The 26,382-nt window shown below is 26.7% G+C and overlaps 1 protein-coding gene across 2 annotated transcripts in view; it reads right to left on the bottom strand.

Moving 5' to 3' along the window:
- LOC129966523 (tachykinin-like peptides receptor 86C) overlaps positions 1–26,382 on the bottom strand; it is a 139,841-nt gene that overhangs the window by 30,647 nt on the left and 82,812 nt on the right. For both annotated transcript variants that reach the window (XM_056080959.1, XM_056080960.1), the window contains exons 2-3: positions 11,400–11,615; positions 1,600–1,750 (exon numbers count right to left, since the gene is read on the bottom strand). In XM_056080959.1, coding sequence (XP_055936934.1) covers positions 1,600–1,750; positions 11,400–11,615 — 367 coding nt within the window. The remainder of the gene's footprint in view (positions 1–1,599; positions 1,751–11,399; positions 11,616–26,382) is intronic.

Genomic DNA, 26,382 nt, shown 5'->3' with positions numbered 1-26,382 from the left:
TAAATAAAATAAAAATAAGACTTATTTTTTTAAAATATTTATATGCATATATACAGGAGGTCCCAAAAAGTTAAACAAGTATTTATTTCATTGACTATTCATAGAAACCTATAGTGAACAATTATTAAAGGAAATATATTTGACACTTATCTATAAGTACACAAAGTGTCCTACTTCTATTTCTAAAATATTAAAAAGTAGATTTATGGAAATAAATCATTTTCCATCTATCTGACTGGCATTTAATTGGATCCTTAACAGTAATTTTTAGGATCAATTTACATATAAAAAATATTAGAAGTGTAAAATCAGAAAATAATAACGCATTCTTTGTCATCAATACTTGTGTGTCGCGTATCTTGACACAAATGATGTAACTTTTTCTTTGCAACGCAAATTTATTATGTTGTAAAGATTAAATGATTGGTAGCTATTTGCATATATACAATTAAATTTAATTATTTGGTGGGAAGAGTTCCCACCAAAGCTCACTCTTACACTCACTCCAACAACACTCTTACTGTGAGTGAGTGTTGCCAACACTCACTCTTACTGTATGAACCACATACTCCCGCGCAACTATTTCCCCCTCTTCACTTCATTTACTTTCAGCCGTGAGGCCGGAACAGCAGTATGTAGGTTAGAGGAATGTCATTGCCTATACAACATCAAATTCATTGCTAGCGACACGAAGACATGTTTTTTTTTTCTAATTAAGTAGCAAACAGAACTTCTACTACTAAGACAATGAATCTCTTAATTCAGATATAATACCAATTAAAGTTAATTAAATATATCTGCTATCTTCTGTATATTATTATATGAGACTGGTTAAATAATATACTTCTAAAATCCCACACCAATATTTATAAATTATTGTTGATAATAAATATCGGGAACGAAAGATTAATTTAAACATTTCAAAAATGACGGTTTTGAAAATTAATGTCTCTTTCTCGATTAAAGCGACATTCATTTGTCTAAATTATATTTTTCAGAACAGAATGATATAGTTAGGCCGGATCCTATTTTAAAATTCTGGACTTGGATCGATTATCTTGCGATGATTCTGATAAATCAGGATTTAAAGTTTTTACTCGAAATCTCCTGGGAAAAATATACCAAAAAATGTAACTTTTCATCCTGGTTATTATTGGTCTTCTTGAATTTAAAAAAGTACATCATCATATTTTGATGATGTATTTAATTCAAAGTATGAAGATTTTATTAAAATTTCGTATACTTTTATTCAAATACAATGATGCATATAAAATACATCATTATATTTTTATGTTGTCTTATATTGAAAATATGATAATTTTTATTAAAATATATGATTTTATTGAAATATATGATTTTATTCAAATATATGATTTTATTCAAATATGATAATGTATTCAAAAGATATTTCCTCATATTTTTATGAAACCATTATTAATACTACGCCAATAATGATGGTTTGCCTATATATCTTTTTCTTTAGATATCCTTGATGCGCACCATTTAAATTCAGTAGATTTTATCCTCTGAGTAATATTTAGATAGCAGAAATAGGGTGATTCTTTTTTCAGCTATTGATAAGAAAATTACTAAACTTACCCTTTGTTTCGAACGAATCACGTCATTCTGCATGACTGTCTGCTCTCCTATGACTTTGCTTCCCCATAATACACATCCAACCCATGTGTACGTTACAGCCATTGAGCACATTGGCAAAACATACGTTACCACAAGGAATATGATGTTGTATCTGTAAAGGAAATTACAAAGTCAATTAATTATAATAAATGAAAAAAAATGTAAGCATCGCAAATATGCATTTATGAAAAAAAAAAAAAACACTTCTGCCTAGCAAAATTAAAATCTCAATTATAAAAACTAATGTAGTAATTTAATGCTTGAGAAAACATTTAATTAATCCTTTTCTTAGCGATATATTACCTAATTCTTAATTTTCTTTCTTAAAACAAAGAAAATGCAATCAGTGGAAATAATAAATTTGAAAAAAATAATTATGTTTTTCATTTTCTACTGTTGAGACAAAAAATATAATGATACATCAAATGTTTGCATAACAGTGTTTTTGTCCGTGTAGAGTTTTCATTAATATTTTTTATTGGTGCTTTTTCTTCAAAACCTTTTCGAATGATGTGAATTTTTTTTTTAAACTGAAAATGAAGAGTAAATATTTTTAATCTTGTTTATTCATTTCTTATAAATACTTAAATACAAACATTTTTTTTTTGTAATCATTAGTAATAAATCATATCGATGTGAAATTTTCTACATAAATACTTCGACATTACGAAACTTTTTTTTTCCATACTTCAGGAACTTATATTTTTTTCTTAACTGAATGTTACAATACGTTTTAATAAATGGTGTGTTATACTTCATCAAATTAAAATTAAAAAAATACTCGCTTCTTAATCAACGACTTTTAAATCACATATCTGTAAACAAGGAAGAAATATTAAAATGTTTTTTTACTTTTGTATTAAGTTTTTAAAAAAAATAGCTCCAATTTTTGAAATATTTCTAACTAATAAATGAAGCTTTTTGTTTCTTATATCCGACTTTGATTATAACTGGAACATCTGATATAATTTTTTTAAAATAAACAATTGCAATGTTCAATGATAATTCAAAATTGAGAAAATTATTCATTTACAATATAGCACATTTTTCTCGAAATAGACTCTCACAGTAGCACAACATGTTATAAAGTTTTGCATATGAACCAATATTTTTGTATTATTTTGTTAAAAATATTATTATTAGTATAATGTTGCTAAATATTGAATAATATAATATCAAACAATATAGTCTTTGCAGCATGGGTCTTAACAGCATAATTTTATCGGCAGAAGAATATTGTTATGATAGATCTCAAGAAATGTAACGGAAAATACATGCATTTGTTCCATGATCATGACCTTCTTTCAAACTTTAATTTCATGAGCCTAAATAGTTCTAATTAGTTTTTTTTATTTTCTGAGTATCTATTTTTTCACATTTCCTACATCACTCAACTAATTTGCAATATATTGATCATTAGAAATGTTTATATATGAATAATTCCTTTTCGATATTTGTGATGCCAATTCTTCATGAATAAATTTTAATTATATATTTGCATTTAAAAATTAAATTCCCAAACTTTTTGAACAAAACTATAAACAATTGAAATGAAAAGATGAACAAAATTATATTGTACTGAAATGAAAAGAGGAACAATATTACGTATTTCTGAAATGAAAAGAGGGACAATATTACATATTTCTGAAATGAAAAGATGAAGAAAATTAAATATTATTTGAAAATAAAAGGTGAAAAACAATTATTGTCATCTGTGAGTTTATTTTTTCTCAAAAGAAATTAACATGCAAAAATACACACTATTATCGTATTGATTTACCACGGTAATTAGCGTAATGCATACACACTATAAGTGTGTTGATTTACAGCTTACATTAAGCATACCATGGTATGCTTAATGTAAGTGTTCAAAGTGTGCAGAGCCTCAGTGTAGACAGTGTTCATATCGTTCATGCAGATTCTCAAACTTATCCTCAAACAAAGGTTGCTGCAGATTGCTGCAAAAAGAGATGATTTTCTCACGCAATGCAGGCACTGTTCTTGGTGGATCTTCACAGTTGAACACACTCTCTCCTTTAACATTACCCTTCCGTTGACACAGAACACTACAAGAACGGCAAAATTTTGTAACAATAGACAGCATAACTGTGTAAATTGGTACCTCCTTATTAAACTTCTCTTGGAATTGTTCTGTCACATTATTCAAACTCGGTCTACTTTCACCACCGCTTCCGTATGAGCGGAAATAATGTGCAACTATAAATAACTTTTTCCTTCGTCGAAAGACCTATTTTCAACAACAACTGCACAGCACAACTTCCTTTTCACTAGTGCCAACACGTGTAGCTGAATTTATGCTTCGTCGAGAAACGTAACAAAGTGTTCGAGATACGCTGCTTTCAGTACTGTATATTTTGGAACATACTGTATATTCATCGGCAGGTTACACCAAGCTAAATAAATGTACAATAACCATGAAAAATTGGCTACGTGCAGTTAATTCCTATTTTTGGGCAAATGAGTAGAGAATGTTTTTTTTGGATATTGATAAAGGTATAAGAAATATTTGAAATTAAATAAAAGCGATTGTGGGACAATTAATGAAAATTGAAAGAAACTATGATGCTTGAGTTATTAAAGGAAATTTCCGTAAAAATGCATTCATATGCTGTAAACACTATGCATCATTATTTGCAATAATTATTTTAATAAGGTAATAATGTTGAACTGCTGAATTCAGGAAATTTAGAGATACTAGGGAAAAGGGTAGATCACCAATTTCGGAGCATTCAATAGAAAATAGAATTGCTGCAGAGGGATGCTATTAAATTATCTAAACATCTAGAATTATATGGAGATAGATATGTACATTTCCAGATTATCTCTGGAAATGTATATATACCCATATGCCATTTCGTATGTTTATGAAATACATTAAGGCATCAATAAAGTTTTTCCTGGTGGTTCCATGAAAGAGATGATTTCATATAAGTTAGAAATGCATTTGTATTTACAGACGAAATTGATTCGAATGATCATCAAATCGTGAGAATAAGAATCATTTATAAACTTTTAATGAATGCTTTATACTGCAGATGTAACGATATTTTTGAGACGTTTTGGCTTAGAAAGGAATTAGTTCTCAATCTTTCCACTCATATTATTATAGAGGTGAAGATGAATATAGGCCAATACAACAAAGCTCTACAACGCGTTATGGTTCATGGAAAGAAATTGAGAATTTTTAGAAAGATTCTTTCATCTGTAGGTCAAAACTAAGTAAAATAAGATGTTGTTTTTCGATTCTGATCACTAGGATCACCAAATGTAGAACTAACTGAATACTTATGAGACTTTATTGAAACCCACTTCAAGTCCAACTCCATTTTTAAGCTGATATTGCAGATATTAATGAATAGGTGAAACAGCGTGAGCCAATTCAAAAGCCTTTCTTATAAAGAGATGGTTCTGTAGATTACAAACTATGTTATATTAAGTTGCGGAATATCGCCATTAATGCACAAGTTTTCATAACAAACTATTTGTTTCATATATCGATGGATATAAGTCAGAATTATGTCAGATTTTGCCTTTTATCAAAAAGAATTCTTATGTGAAAAATTAATGCAAAAAAAAAAAAAACTATCTATCTTAAAGTGAACAGCATGATAATGATGCTTTTATCTTTTTATTCTGCTTAAAAATTGGTAACCACTGCTTAGTGTGTATTTCAGACGCTCTAATTATCCCTTATTTTTTCCAGTAATGCACTAACATTTTTATTAAACTTTGTTATTATGTCAAATTTTCTGAAAATTATTGAACAGATCATAGATATACTAAAGATTATCTTTCTAACTAACTCTTATGAATTAAGATCCACTGATTGGATTCAATAGAAAATTCGAAGAATTGCTCAACATATTTCGAATGTCTGAGTAAGTATCAATATTATAATATAAAAAGGATAAAAAGAATAAATCTTAAAGTGCACAGTTTCAATGAAAAGGTTCTTTTATGCAGAACAAAAAAGCGGAAAAGATAGTATTCTTTAAAATTTCAAAAACATATAGATCTCAGCAGATTTTATTGAAAACAACATATTTCTCCAAATTCAATTTTCTTTCAATAATTGTGCATTTATATTCAACTTTTAAAATGACTGCTATGTAACTTTTAAAAATATTGCTTTGAACCCTTTGATGTTTTTAATCATGAGAAATAGCAAATTTCATAAAGAAAAGAAACTAAAAAATTCAATTTTTATCTGAATTTTGCTATATACATATAAATGACAGTGAAGTGATACTAGCAATATGACATCGAAAATATGTAAAAGAAATCTGACATAAAACTTCAAAACTTTTATTGAATTTTTATCATATTTTTAAATCTTTGACCTTCAAATTCTTTAGATAGTTTTTCTTTATTTGAAATTTTTATAGAGGTCTATGATAGAGTTATCTTTTGGACCTACTTTCTTGATCTTTTCAGTTTGAAATGGGCAGAAGTATCAAATATTTTACGACGTTATAAAATTGAGCTGGACATAAGATATGCTATTTCGTGATTCAAGAGACTTGAGAAATTCTCGAAAACTTATCAAAGATATAAAACACTATAGAAAAACACCAGGTTTTCTATTGCTATCAAATCAATCAAATCAAAAATGCTTTCTTTCATATCTGATATCAAAAAAAAAAACTTACGAAATAATGAATAAAATATACTATAAACTTTGATGTCAAAACTTTATTAATAATAAAAGCAAACGTGTGTATGTATGTGGTATTTACCATTACAAGCCTAGTGCTAACATATCTGGAAAAAATACTATCGAGGGAGGAAATACTATCTTGGTGAGATTTTTAATTAGATAATAAAAACTGCTGGCATATTTATGCAAATAGTTGAGCAAGAACAATTTCTATGATATTGAGTGCTTCATGAACATTCTGTATTATATTGGAAGGTGTAAATTAGGTTTGATTTATTGCCATTTGATCTGTCTGTTATAACAGGAATTTCAAGATCTCACCCACGTTATTACAGATGAGGAAACAAACACTAGACATGCATACAGACAGGCACTAAAAGGATATTCAAACTTTTATAAAGAAAACTAAAATAAACTATATTATTGTGCCAATAATATCTCGTTGAAACGAGATTCTCAGAGATATTTTAAATACACACTTTCTCTTTTGAAAAAACACATCTTATATATTATAAGACTAAATACTAAATTCTGAAAAAGGATGCTTCATGTATGTAAAATGGCAAAACACTTTAAGAAAGCTTGAGGAACCTAATATTAGCTAAAATATGAAATAAATTTAACACGCAAAAGTGGTTAAGCTAAATGGATATTACGGAAGTACTTTTCTCTTCTAAAAATCCATTTCAAACGCATATTTAAAACGAAGAGACCATGAACTCTTTAAAACTTCAAAGAATCTCTCAAGAACCCACTTAACATTTTTTCATCTAAAATTAATTCATCGATACTTAATGCCGTCATTTAATGCATGAAGCATTAAGTACCTTTATACATATTTTAACTATTTGCGTGTTTGAGTACAATATTACTTGAAAAATTTTGGCATTAACTTCTTTCCAATTCATTAGTTCCTTTGATTTCTCCTCTTCTTTTAAGTTAAGGAAACTTCAAAGTAGATTAAATTATTTTTATTTTTTGCTATTTTAAACGAGTTGTATGGTAAGAAAGTAATTAATTAATGTATTCTTCATATAATATTACAGCAAAATCCATTGAGCCAACATTGTAAGAAAAAGGCATTAACCAGAAACATTAGAAAGACAAGGCCATTAATATTAAAGAGACAAGACAAAGTCGTTAGCTAAAGACAGACAGATTTTTCTTGAATTTAAGTGTAATTGTGTGTTAATTTAATTTACAAAACATTTAAATCGATAAGAGAGCAATTTTGGATTAGTTTTGTAATTTCGTACAAGGATAGAATGACACTGACAACTACTTAGCTAGCAAATACTGCTAAACTTTTCACCATATCAATGGAAGTACGAGCCTTATTGGGATAAGATTTGTTCACGAGTATATTGAAGCACTTGATAAGTGTTAGAATCAGCGAGAAAGAATTAAATAATATCACCGGATTCTTTGGTATTTTTAGTATTGTTAATCACTGTAGACCTCTTTAGTATCCAAATTAGCATTTTAATTGTTATTCATGGATATTGAATAGCTGGGTCTTCTTTTAATAATGTGTGAGCCCAAATAATACAAGATAATTTTATGCTTAATAAAAATAACGTATTCGATTAAGAATAGTATTAAAAAAAGAAATACCATGGAATTAGTAATATTTATGCACATTATTAAAAGGAAAAAAGGCATTTCCTTTTTGAGGGATTTTTCCTATTTTGTTTTCTAGGCTTGGGAACGTACAATTCGTCTTTTTGATTAATATCTCTCAAACAATTTTTATGATTTTTTTTGCCGTAATAAAGATAATATAAATTGTTGAAAAACTTATTGCCTATAGAAAAAAACAGCAACTTTAGATTAATTTTCTAAACTTAATTATTTGGATTTTTTTATACAGATGCATTTTAATTTATTCCTTGCTCTCTTCATAATCTTACAACATATTCATCACTGAGACATTGATTATGATGTACATGTTTTGAAATAATAAGCATATGGAACAAACTATTTTTTAAATCAAATTTTAAGTAATATTTCTACTACGCAATTACTTTTATCGTTTCAATAATTTAACACGTGATAGAAAAAAAAGTATTTTTCTTTCTTTTTTTAATAAAAGTGGCCAATGCGCAAAAGAAAACTCATGTTTAATATTTTAAAGTGATACAAATTAAAAATTCATTAATATTCTCTCCAAAAATTCATTCATGACAGAAAGCTTCCTTTTCCCCCCCTATAACTTTTCTAAATCTCAAATGTTTTTTTTTATAACTAAACACTTATATTTGATATAAAATTAAATACTTTTTTTACTACAAAATGGAAAGAATTTACGCATTACGACCATTGGTAATTTTTCTTTTATTTGAGTAAAATCTTATATCAGTTTAAGAAAGAAAATAATTGCTTGTAAAAGTGGATTAACATTAAATAATTTTAAAATCCAAATCCTTCCGTATATGATTCATTTGGTATCAAATTATTCAAATTCAAATTCAGTTTGCTTTTTTAAACTTCTTTATAACGGGATTTTTCATAGACTAAATTCACTATCTCTTCCCTGAATATTTTCCCTGGAAAAATCTAAATTCTATTGAATTTCTTTTAGATATCGGGATTTCATTTCCGGTAGTCAACCGTCTACCAAATCTGATATCTTCTGAAAACTTACAGTAACCAAAAGAAGAAGTTGGTGGATATATATTGCCTTTTCTCACCTGTGTCTTTAAAAATAATTTAGTATGTAACATGCATTATTTTAGTTACATGAGTTTAGTTATATGAGGATCAATATATCAATATATTCGATATATATATATTTATCGTTTATATTATCATGAAGATATAAAGAACTACACGGTTAGGTCAAGACAATAATTAGATTTATTAGAACTAAGCAACTTGCAACACCACTTGATCGACAACTTACCCATCACTGATGAGACTCAGATTTATACATATATAGAAAGTTCGAGAACAATCCAATTTGAATATTTGAGAAATGTCTAAAGCCTTCCAGATCGTAGGTAAACAACAGATAATATTTTAAATAAAATAATATTCGTCTTTAGATAAAAAGTACCGGTTGAGATTCGAATCAAGGACCACCCAATCAGAATGTTATGATGTTATGCCGATTGATCAACGGCGATGGACAGTTGCTCTGATTTGTGTGGCAGTGTATGTTTATTTATATCAAGCAAATTTTAAAAGCATTTAACAAATATTTATTTATTGATACATAATTATGATCTTTAAATTTGTAAAATATTTTTACCTAATTATTCTGAATGAAAAAATCGTGGTATAGAATTAGGTTGATATTATTTGACATATTATTGAGTATATTTGAGCATTGTAGTGAAAAATCACTTGATTTTATTGCAAAAGAGAATTTGAAGAATGATTTATATATTTTCTATAATGACAATAATTTATTTATTAGGTTTAAAATAAATAACTTCAGGACAGCACAGGCGATATGCTTGTTCAATAAAAATATCAGATTGCAAAGATAAAGAGGAAGATTCACTTTAATCTTTTTACATAATCAACAATAAACCTGGTGCATTTATCACAACGCATAGATAATGTCTGACCCCTGTAGAGAAATATTTATCGTATGAATTTCTGTGCTAATTGCTTAATCAGGGAATTATCATCTATATTAGAGCAAGGTTCTCATCACGTCAGCTGGATTCTTCTTCAATGATCTTTGACATCCGTCTAGACCTATTCATCTATGACATATTCAGCAACCAACGTTGTATCATTTCTTCAAGATGACTTCCGTGTTATACAATTGCACGTGTCGATCATGTATTTCTTCATCTAATGTCCGCAATCCCAATAATATCATATAGCAGTCATATTTCCCTTTTTTTCTTTTGTCTGTGATTGCAATGGAAGTTGACTCACATGTCATACAATCGCACGTGCCGATCATATATTTCTTTACTTAAGGTCCCCAAGCCTATTCATATCACATAGCATTTCGATTTTTTTTTATGTCTGTGATTGCAAAATGTGTCTGCTTTTCTTAATTAATGTCAACATACTGTTCCCTTCTTTAGCGTCTACTGCTATCATTGTCCACGCACCACTGTGCACGAGGAATACTATGATTTAAAATGGTCCTCTTTAATTCCCAGCGTGAAAAGTTGAATAGATGCTTCAATAAATAAAAAAAGGCCTCAAATGTAATCAGACACTGATTTAATTGCTAAATCAACATTATCTTGATAAATAATTTCCTATCTTGGCCTTCAATCATCTAAAATATAACGAAAATTCATCTTTTTGAAAAAATAATTTCACCTTCATTAAAATAAAATAACTAAACAGATGACTTCCGAGCATTCTACGATATAATTGTTTCATCAATGTGCAGGTTATTTTACAACTTTTTGAAGTATAGTGAAATATTCTGAAATATTATTCTTTTATTCATCTAAAAGCAATTTATTTAAAAGCACTCATTTTTCGTTATACGGAAAATACAAATTAATTTTACAAAAGATACCTTTTATCCATTTGAATATGTATATTCCTAGTCCACTTGCACATATTTTTCAAATCAGTAAACGACTTTAACTTCTTTTATTTTTTATAAATATTGTAATTTTTTAAACGTGCCACATTAACAATTCAAGTCTACACATTTTTTCAAATAAAGTTTTAATTAATGCCTTGACTACGACGTTGAAAACACCAATTATTAAATGTTCATTAGTGTCTCTTGTGAAAGAGATGATTTTTTCCATAATTAAAAGTTGAAAGAGGAGGCATATATAGAAATGACACGCAAAGTTTTGACGACCAGCATAATTTAATCATAATTTAATGAGATACTGTCATTTCTCATGTGAATACTAAGCAATTAACAGCATCCAGTATTAAGCAAACAAACAAAAATACTTACATTAGATACCTCTTTTTTTACAATTGACTGCCTGTTAAATTACTTAAATTTTTTCCATTTTTAAGTGAATCCCATTTAATAAGAAACATACAATCTGGTCATTGATAATACATTATTCAATGTGAAACATTTTTAAAGTATTAGAGTATTTAATTTTGCAAAGTACACAAAAGAGAAGTTTATGCTTACATGTGGTCGGAGTATGAATGACCTGCTGGTCCATCTGGCCACACAAGGTAGCAAATTGTGCGATGCCCTCTGTCTGCATATCTGAAGGTCATGGTAGTGGAATAAATGAGAGATGGGCATGATAGCACTCCTCCAGCCAACCAGACTGCTGCCAGAATAGCATATGCAACCAGTTTGGACATACGCGGTCTTAACGGGCGAACTATCGCTACAAATCTGAAAAAGAAAAATGATGCCTTGTTTCATTAAAACTGAAAAGAAACGTTTGGGAATATATTACGTTAGAGGCATACAATTCATGAATTATAATTCAAGCCAATAAAGAAATAACGAAATGATATTTCCTTTTGATGTGATATAGAAATATTTACATTCTGCACTTGAAGCAAATTTTATGGATTCAAATTGCGAAATTCTTATGGTTTTGAAAAATAAATTTTACTTATTATATGTAACTGCACTAAAAGAAAAATTAAATAACTAATTAAAAGAGGACGAAATAGAAATGAAATAAGTGACAATGTATGGAGTAATTGATTTTTTTAAATTTTAATTGTTATATTTTCTATAATACTATTATTTAAAAATGAATGCGTTAAGATAAGATAAGATAAGATTCTTAGAATTTAAAAATAAATTCTTCTTTAATTTAATATCGCAATCATAAATATTTTTTTCTGTATATCTCATTTTTTATATGTAGAAACACTTTGCACTTTAGTTTTCGAATTAATTCTCAAGATGGAAGTCAGGTCGAAGATTTGCGTGATTTAGTTTCGAAATCTATTATTTTAATAACAAAATCAATGACATATGGTCAATTTCTCTTTATAAAATAATATTTAAATTAATCATGTGAGATTATTTTGTAATTGTAGGAAAAATGAACATTAAGAAAAAGATATTAAATTTAATTTAAGCACAAAAATCATTGTTGGGACCTGTTTTTTTTTTTTAATTTTATAAAAGCAGTCATGAATAAGTCATTTGATAAATATAAAAATAATAATACAAGTTTATAATTAAACTTTTTTTCCCTCGTTATTATTTGAAAAAGATCAAAATTATCTCCATAAAAATTTATTGAAAACGAACTTCTAATGTTCAGATATTTCTTTAAATCTTTATTTTTATGGAATTATAAACATGAAGTAGAAAATGCAGCTGGTGCCTTTTTCTCATTCTAAACTCAAAACGTAGTAAATACGAAGGTTTTCAACCTGGTAAATAAAGCGAAATTTTCACATACCGTCGGTAGTTTGAAAAACAAATTATATAAAGTACAGTTTGCCAAGTAATCAGAGCAGATGTCTCCAATGACGCAAGTACCTCAGCAAGTAATCTAGAGAAAGAATTCCAATCTGCCGCTTGTTGCGATTTCTTTATTCAGTTGTCAATTCTGTTTAAGAATTATAATTTATAGTAGAGTTTCGAAAATAAAAATAAATATGTATGTAAAATTTTTATAAGTTTATTTAATGATAATATTACTTTTTTTATATTTTTAAAGATAGTAAGAATATTTTAAATCTTTATTCAATAATTTCGTTTCTCTAAAAAAATTCAAATTATGCTTTTGAAAGGTTTACTTAGCTTTCAAAACGGTTTTCATTAAATTGTTCATTAATAAAGTTAGAGAAAGCTTACTATTTGAAATCATTTGCCCATTAGAAGGTAATTATAGTTATGCTTTTCTTTCCGATAAAAATCAAAAGAATTTCAGATGAAAACTTAACATATCTGATAAAGTTCTAAGTAAGCAATAAGGTACTGTGTTTAAACTATAAGGGGCACAGAATATTCAAACAACTCTTACCAAAAATTATGTGGATATAACAATTTTCAAAGTTATTGCTTATAAGGCTTATCAAAAGTTAAAATATAGCTTAACCACTTCAATTCAAATTAGATATCTTTAAAAAAATCGCTGCTGTTGAAAGTAAACTTTCAAATCATTTTATGCGAGGAAAATATATTTCTTAATATATATTTAATATTAAATATAAAATTTTAATATATTTCTTACCTGAAGTTTGAAGCAAAAAAAATGATTTTTAATTTAATTAAATCGAAATCGATATTTTTGGAAGCAACGGATTGAAAATGGAAGCATTATATTTTATTTTTGAAGGATTTTCTAATTGAAGGCTAAATATTAATTATATTGAAGTTTCTACAATGAATAAATGCATGGAATGAATACTTATAAAAGCTTCTTATGGCTTCATAAGGGGCTTTCATAAGTATGTGGCAAAGGTTAAGATGCTTTCAAGGAAATGCAAAAATCAATGAGGTTCTAATAATGCTGTATGGATCTCATTCACTGGTATTGCAGATGTTTCCTAGATTATAAATATGTCAAGATGCTTTTATGGTTATGTTATGAAAGAACGCAGCTTTGGAAGCAATACATGGCTCGAATATGTGTATTTATTAATACGATATATTAGAAGAATAAGAAGCAATATTTATTCTTCAAAATATACTATTTTGACATTTTTTTGTAATGGATAGGATAATTTTAAAATATTTAAATTTCCACGGAACGACTCTTATATTGAGATATATAGTAAAAGTTCTGATATAAGTTAAAGAACTTATTATTTAGGTTAATGATTTGTTATGGGAATTTTTATTTTTGATAAGCAATGGGTTTTCGAATGCTTATTCCTTTTTTTATCATTTGACTATTATGACAGACTATCATTTGATTTAGTACTCAGGCATTTTTTAAATACATACCAGATAGATTTTCGGTGGGGGAATATTTTCATTTGATATAACATTCACATTTTCTAATTATAAACTTTGTTCTAATTAAAAATTCTTAGGTAATAGCCATTTGTGGCACAAAATGTAAGTAAAAAAATCAGATGAATCCAAAACAGTCATATCAAGCCCCATTCAAAAAAATTGTTTAGGGGTTGTATCAACATTTTCGATGTGAAGTATAATTGATATTTTTTTTTAAATTTTTATCTGTCTTTTCTAAAAGTCGGAAATCATTCTTCAAAAAACTTATTTTGTAAAATGCGATTAAAATCATAAAAACGGGGACATAAAAATCATAATCTTTAAAAATCATTTTTATTTATAGAAAAGCAAATAAGATTTCTGGACCTGATATAATAATTAATATACATATAAGTAATAAAAGTAAGTAAGTAAGTAATATATTTTGAAAAGGAATAAACTTAACAATTTTGATTTAAATTATAATTTCTAACCCCAAAATGGCAACGTAAACAGCATAAAAGTATACAATAAGATTATGAATCACCCTGTAACGGATTATTTTAAACATTAAGTATTATTGATATTCGTTATACTGTACCGGATGTTATAAGTGAGAATAGAACCTGGGACCTTGTGGTTCGCAGTCCAGTAGCATGACCACGATACAAAAGCAATTGCTCAGGGAGCGTAGATGTTAACTGCTTATAGCTATTCACCACAGACTATCCCTCCAGTGAGTCAGAGGTGAGACGAACGATATGGCTGTTGAGTGGTGATGCATTAGCTGTTGATTCTATTGCGCCTGTACTCATTTGAGTAGCGCTAAGCGCTATGACGAGCGCGTGTGGGTGAATGGTTGCTGATGCGGTTGCTGCGTCAAGTGAGTCTGACGACTTTGGGTTGTTGCGGCCTTTTTTGTGTTGCTGCATCAATTGAATCTGACGAATTTGGTTTGTTGAGGTTAGATGGCGCCATAACAGCTTTACGAAGGTTGAAGGTTCATCGTCAGAGGTCACCAATGTAACGGATTGTGATGAGCGAGGATTCTACCTGGGACCATGTGGTTCACAGTCCAGTAACATGACCACGATACAAAAACAATTGCTCGGGTAGCGTAGCTGTTAACTGTCTTATAAGCTATTCACCACATCATTAATATTTTTCTCTTATCAAATTTGTTCCTTAAAATGCTACAAAAATATAAGTAACAGACGTAATTGTATTAATGTTTGGAATATAATCTCTGTGAATAAACAACTACTTTGCTTGATTTGTTATTTTATGTGATATGGCATGCATATTAAATCACGTAGACAGAAGCAATATTTTGATCTTTTCTATAAGCTGTATGATGTAAAACCTGATCTTCGGCGTTAATGAATCGGAACATCGCAATATTAAAAGTGTTACTTTATTATTCGACTATTCTTCATTAATGAAATTATATTGCTTTCTTTGCTAATAAATTTGAAACTGTAAAACGTATTGTTATCCTTTTCTATATTTTTCACTAAAAATATTATGATTTTTTGTGGCTTCTGTTTATTCTTCGTGGAATATAATGGTGAAAAACTTATGAAATAGTGGGCACAGAAATTGCTCGAGATGATTATCCACTACCAGGAAAGAGGCGTTCCTCCCTTGTGATGGGTTGTACCGTGATCGGTGATGGCTCTTTGGACTCAATTTTAGTTCCCACCAACGCTATCGTGGCATTCTAAGTATTCAGATTTGGCGGTGGGTCGGAAAAGTCAGTTATGATTATGATACCTAATTTGTTATCTAAAATTATATTTTGTATCATATCTAAATTCTATTACATTTATATTTTTTTTTTCATTTGCTAATTTTTGCAATCCATTATAAAATCTATCAAAAGAATATAATTGATATTAGTATGGAACTTTTGGCAACAATATTTATGACCCGCTTTTCAGAAAAGCAAGGATTATTTTACGGTGAATTTCCTAATTCTGAGTCAGACTTAACTTTTTATTATTTTTATATTATTTATGTTATTTTATTATTTAAAAAATTATTTTTAAAAATAAAATCTAAAAAAAAATCTATAATAAATATTTGAAAAGATCATAGTATTGATTCGTGTTCTGAAACAAATAATATGGATTTGTATATCAAATATGTGTAATGATATTAAAAAAAAACTACATTATAATCATTATTAGTTCATTAACTATTTAATAAAATCAGCAAACAATTAATGAATCAACAACAACTGTTCTTAAATTTATAACAATGTAACTATTCAACAGTTATCAAAAATTTTATTACCAAGAATTACTTATTGTAGAAATCCTCGATTATATTGCATACAGGGCAGTTTCTCCATCTTTCTGCATAGTTTGAATATAAAGCACAGAATTTGAATGAGAAGTAAAACACTTGAAATATTAATCAAACAAACATACGTGACAGAATTTTTCAACAATAGGAATCACGCTTCTTCCTTAAAATTCCACATCTCCATTTTTATAAAAGCTAGAAAACTACGAATTGCAACAAAAATAAAAAAAAATATTGTTATTCTCGGTTATAATTTGATATAGTTAAGAGAATCCTTAAGAGCTCTTGAAGAACTAATTAACTTTACTGTGTGTCACTATTGTGTGTTTAGTTTTCATACATTTCTATTTTAAAATATAATTTGTATGCATATGGCACATTTTTCTTAAGACATTAAAATGTAATTTTATTCAACTTATTCATTATTGTCTTAATACGTTTTTCTTATTTACATCTCTTTCATTTTAGCTAAATTTAAAAATTCTAAAGATATTTTATATATATATTATAGTACTTTAAATCACTTTTTTACAAATAGAAATTCAGATGAACCAATTAATTAAATAAATCTTCAATCATAAAATTTCTGCTTTTGAGAAAATTTTATAAACTTTTGAAACCTTGTGGTGAAACCTTTTACAAATAGGGATGAATATCTATGAATTTAAATGAATTGAATTCAAAGCATGAGTTAAAGTTGTTTGGAGTGATTTCTGTAATAATTCCCTCAAAAAATACACATATAAGTTCTGTGACTATATTCCAATAAAATAAACGTTCCTTTATTATAACGATGCACTTATTGATTATTATTTGCTATAAAATGAAGCATCTACTTCATTTTGATTATTATGGGTATTAGAAAACATTTTATTAATTCTTTTTTAATTAAATGTACGCACGAAACCATAATACTTTTTATTTAAAGTTGTGACATATATTTTTTGCTTCATTATATGCTATAGTTTTGGATTTCATTTTTAGCTTTGATGCCCATTATTTTATAAATAGTCTTATAGTTAGTTTATTAAAGTCTGTCATTTAAATTATTTCAGTTTATTCACAAAACTAAAATTTAAAGTAAATATTTACCCAGATATATTTTTTTCTGTGTTTTTTTCAAGTTTTTATAGAAAAATTAAAAAAATTGTGGCAATTAATTTTGAAACCAATTGATTTAAGAAATATGATTAAGAAACAGATACAAACACGTTTAAAAACGCACATCTTATTTTAAATAAATAAAAAAGAAACTATGAATTAATCTTAACTATTTTATACGTCATATCCTGCTATTTGAAAGTCACTTCTAATATTATTAGATATATTTATGTCAGAAGCAAATCATTTTTTCAAATGCCATTTCTATAAAAAATGATATAAAACAATAAAATTAATAAGAAGAGTCATTACTGCTTAAGCGTAAAATAAATCTATTTAAATTAAACATATTTATTATATTAAACAGAAAATGAATCGGATGCTAATTTTGTAAAAATTTAAAATTACTTTTCTTCAATAAATTATTTTTTTTATCAGGCATCCAAAACTTTTGTGCGAAAAAAAATCTCAAAAGCGCACTGACAAACATCAGTTCTTTAATCCTGTCATAAAATTATTTTACATTATCATTCGAAGTGCAAACAAAAGAATTGGACACTTTTATCAGATTTCAATGAAATATAAAAGGAAACAAAATTGTACGACTCTTGAGAGTTACTGTTTTGATTCAGCATATGATTTCTTTGACGTAAACACAAAAAAGTTTACTGTATCAAACTAAAGGCCTTCCGCTTGAAAATTGGTCTAATGGATATCATAAGTTGGAAAGTTGTTTTATTGTTATTTAAAAGTGGTTATTCTCGACTTAAAGCGGAAGCAAAGATAATTCGAGGAATCCGAGAGGATTTCCTGCTCTTGCTTTGTTATTCTCAAATTCGAACACTTGTGAAAATTGACTTAAATTGTTTTTTCATGTAATTGAAAGGCTTAAAGACTGGATGCATTTTCAATTCTTTTAGGAAAGTTAAACGTACTTTTTTGTCAGTATAAATAATCAAAGTATACGGAATAAAGGCTTTTTAATTTAAAAAATATATGTACTTTAAACAAAATTTAATAAAAATAATCTGCCATTTTCTCAATTATTAAAAATAAATCGAATAAATTAATTTGAATTCAGAAATTTCCTTTATTTAATTAATAAATTGATTTCAAATTTCAAAACTGTGTAACTATTCTTGATGAAATAATAGAAAACCAATAAATATGAATTTCAAATATATAAAATGCTTGGTAAAATATATCTTTGAAATACATCATTTTATTTTTTAATTATAATTTTAGTCTCACCAAATATTAACACCTAAATTTTGTGTAAGATGATTACTTATAAAGTTTTCAATCTTCATTTTATTGTAAGTTTCACTGATTTGAATAATTTAATGATTCCTTAATTACATGTTATTTTAAATTATATGGCAATTTTATTAATAATGATGTTAGTTTTACTATAATTTTTGAATGAATAGGAAAAAACTGAATGATAATTCTAAATGTTACAATAGTAATAAAATTTTTGGGATAATTTATACTATTAAAATTCTAATACAGAAAAAGACTGCAAGATAAATAAAAATTATAAAAATGACATAAAAAGTTCGAAATTTCTTGTAAAATATTCTAAGATATTACAGTATGATCTTGCGTTTTATAATATCATTAGGTTTTTCAAAATATTTTTTTGAAATTTAATACATGTTCCTAGCTTTGGCATCCAGATTTTGCATATTTGAAATTCTATAAAATAAATCATTGGAAGCTTAGTATAAAATGTAAACTTGGTTTAATCTGCAAAACTAATGCATATTTTCAAGATGAGATGGACTGAGATTTAGCGATTTCTTGTTTTTACGTTTGCAAAACTGTGAATATATATTTTGAATCCTACCAACACCGAATTACAATAAAATACATATTAGATGAGTTTTTACAATTCATCTCACAAAATATTAAGTTTGTTAACAAAGCATTCGAATGAGGACATTTATGTTTTGGATACGAGTAAGCTTTGGAGAGAAAAAATAAATCTCTAAATAAAAACTACTTCAAAAACGTAGAATGGTTGTTAGTGAAAACTTTGCGTTATGTTTTGAATACCTTAGCAACAACAGTGAAGACTAATTTCATAAATTGTCACGATTCCTATTTTAAATTTAAGCGAGTTTTCTTTATAAAGTGTATATTATTTATAACGCTTATATTTTTTACTGTATATTTTCTTTCAGTATTTCTGTTTTGTTGTGGAAATGAACAGTAAACGGAATAGTGGGATACAGGATTTGCAAAATATTATCATTTTTCAGACAGATTATAACTTTTACTACATTCTCCACTTCAATTTGCTTTTGAAAAATCTAGCTTTCAAGAATCCTTTTTCTATTCAATATTATAAATTTATCTTTATTTGAAGATTAAAGCATATCTATGTTCTTTTAATATATTTTCATGAATTATTAACAAAAAATAGACATTTGAGATTATTTTGAATGTGCATTCAAACTCTAAAATAATTCACATATATATTCTTCAATTAAACTTAAAATAAGTAGAAATAAGGGAGAAACTAGTTCCATTTTTTACATTTAAAATAATTAACTTATTGAATCTCCCTAATTATAAGCAAAGAGTAAATAAAACATATTTCACGATATATATATATATATATATATATATATATATATATATATATATATATATATACATTCATTAACAAGATAATGAGTTCATGACAAATTCATATTCTGTAAGACAACAGTTTGCATATTTTCATTAATTTGGAATGGATTCAATAATATTTAAGAGTTTTAGTCTACTTTTAAAATACTAAGAAATGATGCCCCGTGCACATTACTACAGTATTAAAATGTCCATTCGGCAACCTACATTAAAATGCCCTGTAAATCAAGCTAGGTCTTTCGTCAAATATTTGGCCAATTGATAGCCGTAAACACATAAAACAGGTAATCTTAGAGTTTTAATGGGCGGTATTTGGAAAGCAATAGATGAGGTAGACATGCAATAGCATCTGAATGGCCAAATTACTAACAACAGTAAACAATTTCTTCAGCATATAAGTTTTTCTTCAATAACTTGTTTTTGTAAGTTGCTTTTTATAACAAAATGCACTCCTAAACATTATTGTGATTCCTCTTATATTATTATGAAGAAGTTAGCATACCGAGAATTAAGTGTCTTTTCTTGGCTGTTAAAATTTTGTAACCAATTAAGATGCATTTATATTTACATTCAAGAAGCACCAACATCCCAGAGAAAAATGCATTTCATTGACACAGATAAATTGAATTTGAAAGCAAATAAAAATATTTCAACAATTATTAATTAAAATCTGTTCAGACGGTGTTTCGATCTGTACATGAGTTGATGACAAAATGATTGAACTCAATGATATATCCAGCGTGAATCTGTCAAAATTCACAATCTGTGCGATGGAATAAATATCAATATTAAATTTCAATTTCAATTTTGATTCTTTAATATTTCACCACAGCTTGCCTTTGAGATTATAAAAAAGAGAATGGCATTCATAGACCTTCATTAAAATAAAATTCTTATATTTAATTGAATGTTAATACCGTTTTTAGTCAAATGATATGAGAACAAATAAAATTTAATGATATAAAATGATATACGGAAGAAAAATACTTAAATTGTATATGAAATTAACATTTGCGTTATTACAAAATTTAATTTCCCTTAATTAATTTTTAAAAACATTTTAATTGAAACTAAATCATTTTTTTTTAGATACGGAGAATAATAAACTGGTACATGTTTTCAAGTGAGATGAAAAAGAATTCATTTCATTGCCATATTCCAATTAAACTTATCTAGTCAATATAATTTACCTTATCAATGCCGCCAAGAATTACGGTTTAGTGAAAAAAAAACGATAAATCTTACAAAATAATTCGAGTCACAATCTTAGTTTCTTCAGAAATAATAACAAAGATTTCATTTAGAGTTATACCAGAGGGACATTTAAATTCACTAAAGGTACAAGTACTTTGACAAAATTGTATCTGATTAGATATGGGTATAAAGAATCTTAAGTAAAAATAAAAATAAAAAAGGAAATTAATTTTAATAAGCTTATGTGCGAAGACTATATGCGAATTAGAACATTCAAATTACTTCGTTAAATAAGAAAAATAAAAACATATTCCTTTCAAAGAGTTTCGTTTTTTTTTTTTTTTTTTTTTGTGTGTGTGTGTGTGTGTTGTTTGTTTGCGACTTCTAAATCAAACAAGGGAAACTTCTGAATTTATTCTTCTTCGTTTTTCACAAAATTAGATTCCTAGGGTTGTATTTAATTATACAATTAAAATATTTTGTTTCAATTAATATACTTACGCTGTTAAGGAAAAATATAAAATTAGATAAGCATGTTGTAGAATCAATTAAAATAAGCGCTTCCAATCAGAAATTCCTTCAATGCTAATTTTCACATTCGCGTTTGAAAAATATATATGAATAAAAATGAATTTATCCATATATTAAGTATGGATAAATTTTATTAGAAATGTTATATAATTTTTTTTTGGCATACTCACATCCAAGAAAGCTATGTATATTAGCTTATTATTTTTTTGTATATGATAAATATAAATGAAGTATTCTGCTTAGTAAATAGAATTATCATGTAGTGCTAAACACAAGAATTATATATTTATCTAAAATTTTGAATCGAATCTTTCAACTAAAAGAAGTTATTTTTATCAGTGCATATTATTTTTTCATTGTGTGATGACATTGTACAAAAATGATCCGTATTTACAGCATTTTAATGTGCACGCTCATGTTTACAGTTAATAATGTATTAAATTAAAATTTAATTCTTTACTTCTTCAATCATTACTGTTTTTACATTTTCAATCAGTATTACTTTAAATGAAAATGTAAAATATTGAATTTTCTTTGTCTAGGTTCAAATCTAAGAGGATGTTGAAATAAAATATTGATGATAAATAAATCTGAATCAATATGCTGTAAAATATTTTTTGGTAGTAATATTTTTAAAACTTTAATTTGGATTTTAATCTAAATATTAATAAAATAATAATAACAACAGATTTGTGAATTTTGAAAATAGTTTTGTTTAAGCTAAGTGATTATACGCTAAAAAATCGTTTTTTTCTGCAAAAATATAATTTTTTTCATTTAATATTTTTAATGTTTGGTCAGTTTCATTTATAAAAACGTTTACATTTTATTTCTAAGTGATTTTTTCGGAAAGTTACACTATTTTTTATTTACATTTATATACGTTTTAATGCTATTTTACATCTTTGAATGCTAGTTTCTCACATTATAATCGTTGGTAAAATTTTTAAGAGAAACTTCATTAATAAAAATCTAACACACATATTGTTTTTTATCAAATTTGGCATAATAATTTATCAATATATCCTGCATTTTTAAAATTGGGGAATGATTATTATTTGTCAGTGGAATCCTAGTTTATGTTTCTTCTGGATAAAAAATCATTTCATAAACCTCTAAACTAAAAAAATTTTCCTTTGTACTTCTTTTTAGGCAAAAAAAAAAACCTTTTTTTTTTAATTTTTAAAATTTTTGGCACTTAATTGGTATATTTTGGTTTCATATGTGCTTTCAATCATTTTTTGAGAAACTTTTTATTAAAAAAAAATATAACAATTTTATAGAATTTTTCAAAAAAATTCTTTCTGAACATTAACCCATCAATAACATATTTGGAACTATTTGTTTTGTCAGTATATGACTTTACTTTGTAGTTTATAATGTAATTTGACCTTTTAATTTTCCCCAGGCTATCAACAAGAAATAATAGTGAAGATGATTAGTACGAATGTAAATAATTTCGCCTGGATAATAAATATTTTGTCACATTATCTTGCTTTGGAGCCACTTAACTCTGTTGTTGACATAACAGTTTGCTACAGGCAAAAATTAACTGTAATAATTAATTAAATAGTTAGTTAGTTGTTAGACTTTTCAGCTTACCTGCTGAATAAAACACTTTTATTGTTTTTTGATGATGATTACAAAATGGGATTAAATTTCTGCGTTACTCATGGCTTGCTTGGAGGCATTTTCTGAAGTGAAGTGAAATACTGAACTACATGAAATATGGCGATTATAAGTGGTGGAAATCACAATGCCAATCCATTATCGGAACATCATTTTAAACAAATGCATATTAAAGAAATAGATAATAAAGATAGATGAAACATCATATTAAATTAAAGGTAGTTAAAGAATTAAACTATTGCATATTAATTCTTTTACCAATGTTAAATTGTTCTCTTTATTTTATTTATATTGTCTTTTATTGATTTAAAAAACAAATGAACTAAGATTTTTAAGTGAAACATTGATTTATACTTTATTGACTACTAAATAAGGTATATTCTATAGTACAGTGGCATAAATTTGGGGCATGAATATCCTTTATCAACAGACTCAAATCGAGAATATTGAATAATGTTTTCCTATTAAGCTGATATACCGTATACAGCAACCAGAATATTGATTGTTATGTGAAAATCTTCCAGAGAGTCTAAAATTATAGAAATATTATAAAAGAAATATTTTATATGAAATATTAAATTAAATTCGGCATTGAACAGGACTTAACATAAAAAATACTCCCCCCTCTCTCCTTTTCTTTCTAAAATCAATATTATATAAGATTTCCATTCTAATCCGAGACCAATACTTATTTATAAATAATTAGAGACATTATACACAGCTAAATTTGAAAATGATTTAATTGTAATAAAGAATGTCTTTATGTAGTTTATGTCAATAAATGCTGAAGAAATTACATCTTAATTTATATGCTATTCCCTTCATCTTATAGCCATATTTTGTAAATTAATCTCGATAATATTTTTAAAAGTTCTCCGATTTGGGGGTTTAAACTTGCTTATAATTTCATCACTTTTGGAAAAAATTAGCGATTATTTAGGAAACTTCTTTTTCGAATTGCAATAATGCATATATTTGTTATTTCATTTTCATTTTTTTTTCAAATATGGGACATAAAGAGGTATTTCAATGTTGTAAAAATGTTCTTAATACCGATTTATATCCTTAGAAAGGTTATAGAGTTTTCCGAGAGTTAGATAAAAGCTATTCCATTAGTTCTTATCGTTTAAGTAAACTTTTTATGTATCTTAAATGTCAAAGAACAATGAGATGGATAGGAGATTGAAATAAGGATAAGGCTCGAGGATAAAATTGTTTTTCTCTGCTGCTAAAATAGTCTTTATTCGTTTTAGTCTTAGACATTTTCTTCTCATACCTCATAAAATTCCTTAATTTCTGTTTTTTAAAAAAGCTTCCCTTTCTAAGCTTTCCATTCAAATTTGGCGACTGAAAAGTTATAAATTCTTCGAAATTTAAGATAGTAAATTACTATGATCAATTGCATGCGATTATATGTTACTCAAGTGGAATATCGCATATAATGGAATATTCTATAAAATGGGATTATTTTTAGTGATAAACATAAAAATAGTTTTGAGGGATACTTGAAAACGAGACGTAACACAATTTTTAAATCAGATAGCAGTAGTTTCTCGTTATTTCAAATATATTTTCTTCAAAAAAAAAATTGTTTCTTGATCAAAAGCCCCCCCCCCCTCATAAAAAAAAAGAATTTCGAATTACTCCATATATTCTGAAGTAGTTGGGAATCCTTTTTGGGGTCATACATGTTAATCATAAATGTCGCTGCAACCGATACTGTTAATTAATAAATTTGAAAAGATGGCGATATTTAATAATGGTTACAGAAAAATGATATGCACTCACATAAATTAGTGGTTTATTTTCAATTTTATTTGATCACTTCAAATCGAAGAAAAGAATAAAAGATTGCATAGTTCGTTACTAATCTCTTTAACTGGCCTGACGTTACAGTAAACTGTAACTCGGAAGAAAAAATTATTCGTATTATTTTATAACCAAATCATATGTTTAATATACCTTTTCATTTTAATAGAAAATACCAAAAAATATAATGTTTAAAAATAAGAATCTCTTAAAATCTCTATTTATAGAAATCCCTTTAAAATTTTTGAAGTGAATGCAATACAGGATTTAATGATAAAAATGTATGATTAATAAATAAATGGTAAAGCCCCAATAAGAAACCTACTGAACGTTTTAAATGTGTGAAAAAAGGAATTTGTTCTTTTTACAAATAGCAATGTCAGACTTTTTCATAGTATTTATAATCAGAGATTCTTAATTATGATAAGTTTCTATTAAATTTCATACGGAATATTAAAATGTTAATCAGAGTCATGGATTGTACCAGATTAAAATTCAATAGCTTTTGTAAATTTTTTCTAATCAACATAACAGTTTTTCTAACTAATATTTTCTAACATGAAACAATTAATTCCACCATATTTTCTCAAGAATTTCATTGAGCCATTGGGAATTTATTTTAACTTTACATTTATCACACCTCTGTTGCAAAAATAATTTCATTGAGGATTGAGCTATGTATACTTTTCTGTAATCTAAATCAGATTTATCTTTACCGACTTATTTTAACTTTCCTGATTTCTTCTTACCAAAACCTTTGACGCCCATCTTCAAATTTATTGCAGGCGGGGAAAATGTTGGGCGGTATTTATTAAACTAATTACTTTTGTCTCTTTACTGCCTTCATGGATAAAATAACATGCGTATCTAAATGGTTACTAAATTAGGATCAAACAAATACGTTCCTCTTATGTTTTATCATTTTAAAGCAGATTCTTGACGAATTTCTTTAATTCATTAAGATTTAGAACATGTATTCAAAATTATTTCACCTTAATGCTCAAAGAATTCAATCACTTCATTTATTTTTAATATAACAGGA

This window comes from Argiope bruennichi, chromosome 4 (genome assembly GCF_947563725.1).
Source record: "Argiope bruennichi chromosome 4, qqArgBrue1.1, whole genome shotgun sequence".
Taxonomy (NCBI): Eukaryota; Metazoa; Arthropoda; class Arachnida; order Araneae; family Araneidae; genus Argiope; species Argiope bruennichi.
The sequence above is the reverse complement of the archived record's forward strand: the minus strand, read 5'-3'. Positions and strand labels throughout refer to the sequence as shown.